General features: G+C 34.7%; 1 protein-coding gene across 3 annotated transcripts in view; it reads right to left on the bottom strand.

Moving 5' to 3' along the window:
• The window catches only part of CUL5 (cullin 5), an 81,735-nt gene that overhangs the window by 3,841 nt on the left and 64,727 nt on the right, over nucleotides 1-13,167 (bottom strand). For all 3 annotated transcript variants that reach the window (XM_010988976.3, XM_064482014.1, XM_064482015.1), the window contains 7 exons: nucleotides 9,928-10,060; nucleotides 8,916-9,047; nucleotides 6,059-6,182; nucleotides 5,574-5,749; nucleotides 4,859-5,020; nucleotides 4,007-4,125; nucleotides 3,238-3,361 (listed from right to left, as the gene is read on the bottom strand). In XM_010988976.3, coding sequence (XP_010987278.1) covers nucleotides 3,238-3,361; nucleotides 4,007-4,125; nucleotides 4,859-5,020; nucleotides 5,574-5,749; nucleotides 6,059-6,182; nucleotides 8,916-9,047; nucleotides 9,928-10,060 — 970 coding nt within the window. The remainder of the gene's footprint in view (nucleotides 1-3,237; nucleotides 3,362-4,006; nucleotides 4,126-4,858; nucleotides 5,021-5,573; nucleotides 5,750-6,058; nucleotides 6,183-8,915; nucleotides 9,048-9,927; nucleotides 10,061-13,167) is intronic.

Raw genomic sequence — 13,167 nt, 5'->3', positions numbered from 1 at the left:
ATCTACCCATAACCTCTTTGCTGAAAGAAAAATCACACCTAATGTTTTCTTGTTTTTCCCTTCATTTCTTCTTTCCATACTATGTACATTTAAAAATTTTATCTTACCTGTGAACACAAAATGTATGTAATCTGGTATTGTGTTAAGAATGAACTAAGATACAACAAACTCCTTTACATACTTTTTCATTTGTATTCAGTTATTTCTTTGTATAGTAAGTAGTAAGTCAGTTGGTGTCTGTTTTAAAAATTAGTAATTATGACTCTCTCTATATTTACCAGATGAATAAACTGTATTTGTTGTAAGTATCTTCAGCTTATATTGACTCAATTCAGTATTTTTACTTTCTATAGGAGTAAGTACTTTTCATCTAAGTCAATTTTATCAACAGTCTTCTTGATGATTTCTTTAATTAATATTAAGCTTTGTAATAAGAATAAGAAAATTACTAAATATTTTTTTCCCTTTGGCTTTTCCAGTACAAGCTGTCTCCTCAGCCAACAAAAGGTATTCATCTGCCGTAGTGGAGATAAGAATTTATTTGAAAAGAAATGTGAAAACAGAAAAGGAGGTAAATATTTGCTTTTGTGATTGAAAAATGGAGTTTTGCTGCAAGGCAGTATCAGCCTTGGGAGTCAGGCGCTACTCAGCATGAGAAAGTACCTTCAGCTTCCCCTGGACAGACAGGAGGACCTTACACTGCCACTAGAGGTCAGGTGGGTTCCTCCCAATGTCATCTTGTCCAGATCCAGGCTCTTCATCACAGGGATTTATGTTAAGGGTCCAGAAAGAAAGAATAAAGAGGGAAAAAGGCTGTCCCCTTCAGGCACCTGTACACGACAGAGCCAGGAAGGAGAAGAGGAGCGACTGGAAACATCCCAATTTCTCCGATTCTAGCTGTGTTAGAGGTGAAGACGGTGGGGTGTGTGAGAGACCAACAAGGGTTCTGACCCTGGTCCGCATTTAGTATGTTGGAGGTCACTAGAAAAGCGGCATGATATAATGGAAAGAATCTGCACTCCTGAGCCTCTCTCAGTTCTCACATGATGCAGATCGAGTTGAGAGCTAACGGACCTGCCACAGAGGGCCTTTAGCGGCAGGAGAGGGTGCTCCTGTAGCAGCAGGTGACAATGAGAGCGTGCCATGTGGGTGAAGGGACACACAGAAGATGCGGCGGGGTCTCAGAGGGCTCAAGAGCCCAGTAAGAGCGGAGGACAGGCAGCCAGAGCAGGAAAGATGCCATGCGGTCCTCGCCAACCAGAAAAAGAATAAACCACGTGCATCTGCTACAGACGGCAGAAGAAAGTCAAATTCCCACAGGTGGCAGATAAAGAAAGCACTCCACAGCTGACAAGAGCAAGAACCCAGGACACGGACACAACTGTACAGATATGACAGTCCGTTCACTGTCACTATGAGATCAAGTGAATTTCTCTCAACCTCAATACATCCAGACGCCACCTGTGAAAACGGGGAAGGATGGGGATGGTCGGAGCAGAATCAGGGAGAAATAACCAAGCCTGAGCATCAGCTCAAGGGACAGCCTGGATCAGCGGGCTGGGCGGAATTATGGATCAGTTTTACATAAAACAACAAAACTTCACTTTCTCTGCACATATTACAGTGTAACTACACCTGCCCTCACATTACATATCTCAGTTCTAATCTATCTGAATGGATCCGGTGTAGACATAAGCTAGAAATATATCATGCTTTTTTCCCCCAGAAGTAAAATTTCCTGAACCTTCTTACTGAATAATACATTTCCTTTCCATGGGCCATGGAAATTATTTCCTTTATTGCAAAGTTCATCTACACTTACATAGGAGGTTTAATTCCGAGTTATTATTTCTTTCAGTTAATCTGTCCGTCACACTTTTATTTTTGTAGATATTTTATTAAGTTTTAGTATTTGTCAAGACAAGTTCCACCAGTACTAACACCTTATTCTTACTTTTTTTTTAAGGTTCTCAATCACTCTCATCTATTCATTCTTTCTGATTAAAATTGAGAATCAATTTTTAAAACTCCCACAGTATTCCTAGGTGAGTTTTTATATGAAATTCAGTAATCCTGGTACTACTACGGGAAAAATCAACTTAACTTATTCAGCCTTATCATTAAAAAATGTTATTTCATGTTAAGCAGAAGAAGCCAGATACAAAGAGTACATACACTGTCTGATTCTGTTTATATGCAGACCTAGAACAGGCAGAACTGAGCAGTGGCAACAGGAGTCAAGAGGGTTGAAGGGGGAGACCGGCTGGATAGGAGACATGGGGAAATCACTGAGATGATGGGAATGTTCTGTACTTTAATTGGGGTGATGGTCACACAAGTATACACATTCAGCAGAACACTGAGAACCAAAAAAATGTGCATTCTATTGTATGTAAATTGTACCTCAATAAAAAAATTTAGTAAGATACAATCTTTCTATTTATTCAAATCTCCCTTTGAATTTCTCAGGTGAAGGGCCCTCTCTTCACAGAGGGCCTACACACTGCTTTTTAAAGAAATGCCAGTGAATTCTAGGGTTTCTTCTTTTACGTTCTTAAGTTTATTTGTTTGTTTATTGCTAAACAGAAAAGCATTATATTTTTATTCATCTTCTCTCTGCTCCTTTATCATATTATATGATCTAAAAGTCATGAAAAATTTTAATCTTTCCTATTTGTTTCATGTTTGATTACACTGGCCAATAATTTCAAATACAATGGAATGAAAATGGTAAAAGTGGCACAACTTAGTTTTAAAAAAATCTCTGAAGTTAAAACACTCATACATTAGTTTGCTATAGGTACTCTTTATCACGTTCAGAGGTATCATAATCCTAGTTTTAAAATATGTTAGAAAAAATGTTCCCTAATTTCACATGACAATGGAATTAGAAGTCTTAAATTTAAATGAAATTTTAAACACACAGTCCCAGAATTGTAACTTGTTGCTGAGATACATTTATTCTCTTTGACGTGTGGTCAAAGAGACGCATAACCAAAAACGAAGGTTTTGCCCAAACAACAGAATCTACCAGAGACCACCAAGTCACACAGACGTCTCTTTCAGCAACTGAGAACACCATCAATACAATTTTTAGATTTCAGTAAAATGAAAATTAGCTCTTCTGTACAAAAAGTCTGAATACTTACATTCCTTTAATTTCAAAAAAGATTTGAAGATAAAAGAACAACAATGAAGTTTTTCAAAATGTATAGACTCCATCTTAATATTACAAACCTGGGTTCTCAGTATTCTTAGCTGAACTATTCCTTCATTCTCTTCTTCTCTCATCCTTTCTGTAGTGAGCTGCAAGCGTCCAATCAAGTTGATTTTGCCCCTTTTCTGAACTTTTGCATTTTTTCTATAAAAAACATTGAGTCAAATATTTTGCAGTGACAGGCCTTTAAAACATCATATTACAGCAACAATGTCTAATAAAAAATTTAGAAGTATTCTTAAAATTAATATCCAGCACTGTTTAAGGTCAAAGTAACAAATAACCAACATACAGCTTTATTAAAATGAATCCTATAAAAAAAAAAGAACCCTATGGTTTCCCTCAAATATGGTAAAAGCTCTGCTAATAGAATACGGGTGACTACACTCCCTGTAGTAACAGAGTTAATATAATGTATATTGCCATGAAAGTGATTAGATAACTGAAGATATACTGGCTGTAATTCAGCATTATCTTCTAATCAGATCTAAGGGGAAAAACCCTGGGTGGATAAAGCTGCTAAAGTGCAAAAGGATGTTTAAAGCTGAAGAGCAATACAGTATAATGTCAGACACCCACACGTATCCATGGACAATACACAAAGAAGTAACAAACATCTCCAGCTCATTAATGTGTTTAATAAACAACTAAATGGCATAAGTTTAAAGTGATGACAGTATACAGGTATGTTTTAAATATCATGTAAGGAGAACAACTGTTTTGCTAAAAATAAAACATTAAAATTCAAACAAGCTATTTTTATTTTAGATCAACCAACGTAGACCTTACATTAAACTGAACTCCTGGTTCACTGAGAAGAGGGTACCCTCTGTAAAGTCTTTGGGTGAGTTGACTTGAGGTTCATACAACAGAACTTGCCGTTTGAGCTTTGGGAAAGCTACTAAAGACTATGAAGAACAAAGAGAAAACAATTAGCTTCTATAAACAGTGCAGAATGCCAAGATCAATTCTCCAACATGACCAACATAGGTGAGAAAGAATTATGAGCATGAATTTCAAATTCAAACTTTTATTTAGTACTTCTGTGAATATAACAATGGAAAGGCATAATGAGGAGAGAGAATGAGGAGAAAAGAGCTGGTTGTGAGGAAGCAATAAATACTCTCTCTGCCATAAGACAAAAACCCAAAAAACCCAGAGGCGCTGGTCATATATGAGCACGATGAACACCACTGCCAGCTATAAACCAGCTGATCTCTCTCTAGGTGAGAATTTACTTTGGAAGAGGCCTGTGGAGTCGGGGTAAAACGCAGTTTTGAACAGGAGGCTGATAAGTACATTTTACAAGCCCTCAAAAGATAATTCTTAGAATCTGGGTTACCATAAAATCTTGGAACACAGTCTCATGATGCAATCTTTGGCCACTCCTCATAGATAACATTTAAATACCAACTCAATCTTTCTCACACTCTCTCTCTTTTTGCCATTCTCTGTCTTAATAACTTGCTTATTTTCAATTTCTTTTTTTTCCATAAATATCTCATTAGTGTATTTTTCTTGGTTAAAAGTCATTTGAGAGTGTTATGAACTCATAAATTTATTTCAAGCAAGCCAACACATATTTCTTGCTATGAGAGAGGATGTAACTTAAAAAATAAAAAAACATAAAAGCAAACCAACCCATAAAGTCCTTCTAAGCTCAGCATCAGGGAGTTCAGTTGCAAGTTTTAGGTTTTCAAAGCTGATTTTCTCTCTGGGTCTTTGGTTCCATGCAAACAATACAGCCAACTGAAACGTCGTTACCTCCAAATCATATTGACCTACTTCATTCTTAAACGTGATCTATAATAGATAAAACAATTTTAAAAAGTAATCTCTTTATGATGATTACCATCTATCTATAATATATCTTACATGAGACTATGTATAAAAAAGACTGCTGGCTGTCTTCCAATATCCATTCTTCCTTTCTTACATGGTAATAAAAACTTTAGCAGACCTTAATGACTACTCAGAATACAGACTCACCTCCCAGCTTTCCTGAGCAAAATGTGGCCATGTGACTAAGTGCTGGCCAATGAGATTTGAGTGGAAACAATGGGGGAAACTTCTAGAAGTTGCCCTTAAAGAAAGCTATACTCTTTATCTTTCCCTTCCTGTTGGGCTGGAAGACAGGCATAGCGAGCAGCATATTGGATTCTGCAGGCAAAAGAAGACCTCAAGCACGGTGCTACAACCAGAAGCCTATGTCCCTAGCAATCTCGTGAAACAGATCCACTCTGTCTGCTCCGACTTTCCCTTGTAAGAGCAGCAAGGACCTCATCTAAGCAAATCTTATGTGGAGTCCTGCTGCTTTCAGCCAACCAGTATCTGAACTAACACGCCATCTACTTACAATTCCATTTGACATGAGGTGATGCCAATGTAATTTTCTACCACTATGATTTTTTTTGTAGAATTCTTCTACTTCAGGTATCAAATCCTCCAGTTCAGTAGGAAGTGAGACAAAGACTTTTTCAGAGCTTCTTGACCAAGCACCAGCATTCAGAATTTTTATATTAACTGAATCAGCTATAGGAACGAATATCAGAAAATATAAAGCAAATAATCTTAACAATGGATAAAATTCAAAATACATAAAGGATAAGCTTTGGTGAAAAATAAACAAGACTCTAAAGGTTTTGTTAAAAAGCGTCCTTTTGTTTCAAAATAAGAATTAGCAAATCTAAATTCCGCTTTGTGGGATGGGGTGCCTTCAAGGAACATGGGCTTTGTAACATCTTTTTATCTATTACTACTTAGGTTTATTTTTAATTTATTAGAAAACAAAGATACTCTTTCTTAAAAAGTTAAAACATGTATGTAATTATAAAATAATACCTGGTAAAGCCAACTTATTATTTTTGTGCATTTCCTTAAAAGCTTGGTTTAAATCTTCAGATACTTTTATGTCCTGAAACATTCTAGCAAGCTTGTTTACATAATCTGCTGGCATACCAACTTCCTATGAAAACCAAGGACAGAAGAAGTAATTAATAATATATAATCTGATATACTCTTAGCAAAAAATTTTAATGGAAAGCTAAGTGTTAGATGCTTTAGTACAAAATTCTGCCTTTCTCTTTTATTTATTAGAATGTTTATAATCTAATACCTATTAAATTTGATTCTTAGAAACTAAACAGAATATACAGGCAATCCTGGCTTTCTGTGCACAGTTCCAATACACATGAATTTCAGTTACCACAGTACAGTTAAATAACACCAGTCTCCCAACAACACAGTTCAACTTTCAATTACCACTATATATTAAATGTGAGTGTTACATAAATCACTAACATAACTTCTGTCTCCTCAATCTATTGCACCACTAATAACAGAGCATATCATATCAGTGACCAATCACAGATACTTCTTCCAAAATCTGTCAGTCATGTTTATTCAATTCACCCACAGACAGCAAAGCACGCAGTCTTGTGGCCTGTCTTCCACGTCTTCCAGTGATAAATCCACATGGCATTTTATTAAAATGCATAATCAAAAGACATAACTGGTCAAGAAAGATGACAAAAGTACACCAAAAATATAACAATGTTGGAAATGAAAATAAAATAGAACATAAATGGAGTTTAGAAAAAAGAGCTGACTGTGGTTGTTTAATGTTTATTGATAATGCCAATGGCGAAGATTTTAAATATGCAGGTATAGAAACTTAATGAGGGCAAATTATCAACATAAATGAAAAAAATGGTAGTGACAATAAAAAAAAGGATAAGATGAGGACGTGATGCCAGCAAAAACTTTCATGACTTTGAAAGACCAAAAGATGAAAGTTTGGAAGCTGATCCAAACTTAAGAGTATGACAGCTCTTCAAGGTATACAAAAGGTGCTCACTGTGTACTGTGAGTTGCATGACAAGAAGTCAAGTACTAGTCAAACCACTCTTCATTTTAGTAACAGTGTTACAGAGATATAAATCATCTGTCTCAAAATTTGCCCCTTTTAAAGTGTACAATTAATCAAGTTTTAGTGTATTTACACAGTTATGTAGCCATCACCACTGTCTAATTTTAGAACATTTTCATCATGCCAAAAAGAAACTCCATGCTTACTAGCAGTCACTCCCCATTTTCCCCAGTCCTGCATTCCTGGAAACCCTTGTTTTTTGTTTCTAAGGATTTGGCTACTGTGGACACACTGAATTAGGGGAATCATATAGTATGTCATCTGTGAATGGCTTCTTTGATTTAGAAAATGTTTTCAAAGTTCATCCATGTTGTTGCATGTATCATTACTTCATTTCTTTTTATGGACAAGCAATATTCTATCACATGGATAAACTATATTTTGTTTATTTGTCAACTGGTTTGACATTTTGGGTTGTTTTCATTTTTTGGTCACTATGAATAATGCTACTATGAACATTCATGCACAACTTTTTGTGTGCTCATATGTTTTCACTTCCCTTGAGCAGAATTATCTAGTAGCAGACTTGCCAGGTTAACTCTAAGTTTAACTTTTTAAGGAACTGTCAGTTTTCCAAAGTGGCAGCACCATAGTATATTCCTACCAGCAATGCATGAGGGTTCCAATTTCTCCTCTTCCTTGGCAACATTTGTTATTATCTGATTTTTCACTGTCGCAGTGGGAGCGGAGTGGCATCGCACTGTGGTTTTGATTTGCCTTTCCCTGATGACTAATGATGTTGAGCGTCTCTGCATACACTTACTGACCATTTGTATATCTTCTGTGAAGAAATGTCTATTCTAATTCTTTGCCCATCTGTAACCAATTTGCCTTTACTGTTGGGTTGTAAGAGTTCTTTGCATATTCTAGATACAATATTAGACATATGAATTGCAAATATTTTCCTAACTACTCTTTTTACATTTTTAAAGTTTTTTTTTAAAAAAAAAAAACCACTTTAAATCTGAAAGTTTATGTTTTAACTTAGTGTACTAAATACATACTAATTTTACTTATTTTTATTTTCCTATATAACAGATGGTAAGTTTTTAATACTGACAAAAATTTCTAAGTTATAGAACAATAATTTTCCCCACTGATTGTTAATTTTAAGATCAACTACACAGTAATTTTTACTACCCTACACCACCATGCAAAGTAGGACTATCTGTAAACCTGCAATTTGAAATACAAATATAAATGAAAGACATATGTATGAAATACATGTAGGTATACACATTATGTACTTATTATCATATATTTATATATTATATAGAATACATATATATAAATGAAAGACATATTAATTTATGTTAATATAACTCAAATTCCATTAAAATTAACTGAAAGAGACAAACTTAAAATTCTGTGACATAGGAATGTAGTCATAATTAGCACTGATTACGCTAAATAAGCCACCACCTTTACCTATTGGTTCTTTTTCCTTTATAGATGTATTTATTTACAAACATCTCTGTGGTTAAATATTTAGTACTAAAAATACCTTTAAAAATGAAATGATTTGTCCAGTAGTTTATTTAATAACGTCAATAAGTGAGAGATACAAGAGTGAAACAACAGAAGCAAAGCAAGAGCAAAGGTGCTTCTTTATTAAGAAAATACTTATTTTATATAATTGATGCCATATTCTTATAAAATGTCCCCTATTTCTTCAACATTAACAATTATCACCAAACTGTACTGCTTAAGCACACATATGAACCATGTGCTATCTTAAGAGAACCAAGTATTTTTTAAAAATTTACTTACTCTTAGCCACTCTACCATATTCTCTTCAATTTCACTATCAGCAGAGATGTCTAATATAAGACGTCGTGTCAAATGCGCTTTGTGATATCTCATAAAAACGTCTTTGTTTTGTACGTACTTAAGGACCAAGAGCTGTACGGGAAACAAAGTGACTTTCAATTTATAAATGCTCTTAGCCATCCCTCTCATTTAGACCTTCCTACATTCCCCACCGTCAAAAGTCAGAAATTTATATAAACATATACAGACAGAGGCCTACTAACCTGAACAGTAACCATCTTTGAACAATAACCAATCCTGGTATTATTTTACTACTTTAAAAGTTAGCAAACTTGAGAGACTGTAACCAAATAACCTTTGAGTGCCTATAAATACCAATTTTTGAAATTTTATATAAAACGTGATAGAACTTTATAGGAAAATCAATGGTTCTTCCCAATTTTTTCTTCTATGTATCTTCTTCACTTTATTCTGACACCAATCTTTTTCGCTCTAACTCTTTTTGTCTATACTTTCTCTGTATCTTGCTTACTAATTTTTTTCTTCTTTGATTTCCTGGGCTAATATCATGTTACACTAATAACAAGAGACAAATAAAAATGAAAGCAACTAACTTTGAAACTACACTCATTCACCCTTGGTTATCTATTTTGAGCTCTCACAAGAAGAAAGAAGTGAAAAACATCCAGTCTCAACCATCATTCCAAACACCATTGGCTGGTTCCATTTCTCTTTTTTGCTTTGTCCTTTCATAGGAGCTAGAATTTAATAGATTTTTTAAAAGAATCGAGAAAGAATGAAATGCTATTTCCCTTTCTGGCAGCTATAGAATAAAAATTTTCAGGAAGAAAAATAACTGCTTTACAGAGATCTTACACTGGTAAAATTTCATATTAGTTGCTTATAGACACATGTTAAAAAAATTAATGCTATCACAGAAAACCTTATACACAAAACACAAATTCAAAGTAAGATAATTAAACTATCTGAAGTTAAAAAAAAATGTATGTACCACTTCTTTAAGCTTTGCTTCAATCTCTTCAGAGGTTAGTTTTTTGCTTAATGGTGTTTTTCTTAGCAACATGTCACAGTAATTGGCAAGCAGCTCAGGGCATTTTGACTCAGGCTGAGTTTTTAATCCCACCCTGAAAAACAAATTAAAAGCAGTTGATGAAAATGACTGAATCTGAAATATGCTTTCTAAAGCCAACTTTTCACAAACGAATTTCTTATGCTATATAAATCCAGTGGGAATAGGGTGAGAAAGTTTACACCTAGGGTCACGGTTTAAGGAGGCACTCACTCTTAGGGTCCTGCAAGTGCACTTGTAGAAAGAACCCTAACGGTATCATCTCCTTAAATTGTACCTCCTTGCCTCAATCTAGTGGCAGCTCTGCCAATCATCTTTAAAAGATTTTATTCAGATATTCTAAAATACTTTTGAAAAACTATGTAAATCTTTGAATATAAGTTAATATTTAAAACTTTTCATTATTAGTATTAAGATAAAACTGTTACTTCACTCTGAAACATATCCAATGTAACCTAAATTCCACAGTGGTATGAATATCTACCATCATCCATTTAAAAAAAAGCTATAAACAAACCTCTCTTAAACAATGAACTTGTATCTATATTTCACTTTTCCAACAAAACTTCAAAACCAGTGTATTGTATTTTATACTTGAAAGTCTTGCATTTATTCTTTATCCTACTTCTTTAAACTATATGTAAATAAATTTAAATTTAACATTTTAAAACTTCTTGTGTATATAAATTCAACTGTTATCAGAAATGAGTTATCCAAATTATTGTAAGTACACAACTTACCAAAACAAAGTAATTATACTGTGTGTATCAAACATATGCGTATGCAAAATTTTCCCTCCCAATTATCATCATCAATTTTACTTCTACTTTTTATATTTATAAATTTATGTGTTTTCCCTGAAAAATCTCATTACCATAAATAAGTAGATAGGACTAGAAGTTTTCCTTATGTTACTCAATTCATTGAGCACCTTCTGAGTTATTTGCTAAAAAATATATAGTGATCTAAAAAACCTACTTTCAATAATGGATCAAATTAGCCATCAATTGTGTTGAAAGCAAAGAATTAGAAACCATCTTGCAAAAGGATACAATACCTAGCCACTAAAAATTCATTTTCTGTACATCAATAGTAATATTTCAAAATATTCCTTTCTTACACAACTTGCGGGCTTTTTATAATGTGAGGCAACAAATCAGAGTAAGAAGGAAGAGACGCGGGTCTTTCTTTACAAAACAGGAAAGAGTAACTAGAAAGGAGAAGTGGAAAGGAGAAACTGCAACAATACTTCCACCAGAGGGGTCAATTTCTGAAAAAATTAGATGTGGAAGTTGAGGACTTAGAAAGCAATGGCCTTAAAAGTATCCACACTGGTTACTCCAGGCAAGTCTTCCTGTATCTCTCAAGGTAGACACAGGCCAGTCTGAAGACAGCTTCCTTACATCACAAGAACCCACCCAGCTTGTCCGACCTATTCACCCTGCCAGTGCCTGGCTTCTGTGTGAACTACTGTAATGACTGCTGTATCTCCTAACTCAACCTGTCAAGAAGACAGCTGTCAGGTTTTTTTTGTTGTTTCTTTGAAGGTACTGCGTCATTCCCCTTGTTCTCTGGCTGTTTCAGTGTTTTGTTTTTCCCCGGTTTTTAGCTGTCTTACTATGGAATGGCGCCTAGGAATGGTTTAATTTATATTGGTCATGCGTGGGATTCAAAGAGATGCTTGAATATAAGTTCACATCTTTCATCAGTTTTGAAAAATTTTGGTCAGTAGCTTGTGTCTTCTTTTGCATTCTCTATGATTCCAATCACATATTTCTATAAATATTTCACCTTTTCTCAGGTAATAATTTCTACCTATTTGTTAACATGTATTATTTATTCATTATTATTTATGGTCTAGTTAAGATTATTACTGAAATATAACTTACATACCACACAATTATCCATTTAAAGGGTGCAATTCAATGTTTTTTTAAGTATATTCACAAAGTTGTGCAACTACCATCAACATAAAATTTTAAATATTTTCATTACCCCTAAAAGAAACTCCACACTCATAAGCAGTCAGTCAAATCTCATTCTCCAGCAATCCCTCCCTCCCAGCCCGTGACTGTAACTAACCTACTTTCTGTCTCTATGGACTTTCTTATTCTGGACATCTCACATAAATGGAATCATACAATATGTGACTCTTTGCGACTGGCATCTCTTACTCAGCATGTTTTTATGATTCCTCTGGATCACAGCGTGTTCATTCCTTCCTTTTTATCATGGTCAAAAGATTTTTAGCATAGTAGCCATTTCAAGTGTGCACTTCAGTGGCATTAAGTACATTCACAATGTTATGCAAATATAATCACTATGTCCAGAACTTTTTCATAATCTCAAACAGAAACCCTCTATTCATTAAACAGTAACTTTCCATTCCCTCTTCACCCCAGTCCCTGTGACACCTGGTCTGCTTTCTGTATCAGTAAGTCTGCCTATTCTAGGCACCTCATACAAGTGAAATCACACAAAATTTGTCCTGCTGTGTCTGGCGCTTTCACTTAGCGTAATATTCTCAAGGTATCATTCATGCTGTAGCATGTATGGAATCTCATCCCTTTCTGTAACTAAATAATATTCTGTTGCATGCACATATCACAGTTTGCTTATCCATTCATCAGACAATGGGCATTTGTGTTGTTTCCATTTATTGGCTGTTAAGAATAATGCTGCTATGAACATTCACATACAAGTTTTTGAGTGGATATATGTTCTAGTTTCTTTTGGGTATATACCCAGGAGTGGAGCTGCTGGGTTACATGTTAACTCTATGTTAAACTTCTTGAGTTACTATAAAACTGTTTCCACAGTAGCTGCACACCAACTATGTATGATCCCAGTCTCTCCACATCTTCACCAAAGCTTGTTAATATCCTTTTAATTTCAGCCATCCCAGTGAGTGTGAGCGGTATTTCACTGTGATTAAGTTATCAATTTTAATTATTTTAAAGTCCTTATCTGCTAACTCCAATACTGGGGTCATCTGAGAGTCTGACCCTAAAATGATTTTTCTCTTGGTTGATCATAAGCTTTCTTTGCTATCACAGGACTAGTAATGTCGTACCGAACACTGGGAACTGCATATAAAAGAATCACAGAGGTACCAGATGATGTTTATCTTCCATTAAGAGTATGTTCACCCTTCATTCTGCT

This window comes from Camelus dromedarius, chromosome 34 (assembly GCF_036321535.1).
Source record: "Camelus dromedarius isolate mCamDro1 chromosome 34, mCamDro1.pat, whole genome shotgun sequence".
Taxonomy (NCBI): domain Eukaryota; kingdom Metazoa; phylum Chordata; class Mammalia; order Artiodactyla; family Camelidae; genus Camelus; species Camelus dromedarius.
Note: the sequence above shows the minus strand (reverse complement) of the source record. Positions and strands in the feature narration are given on the sequence as shown.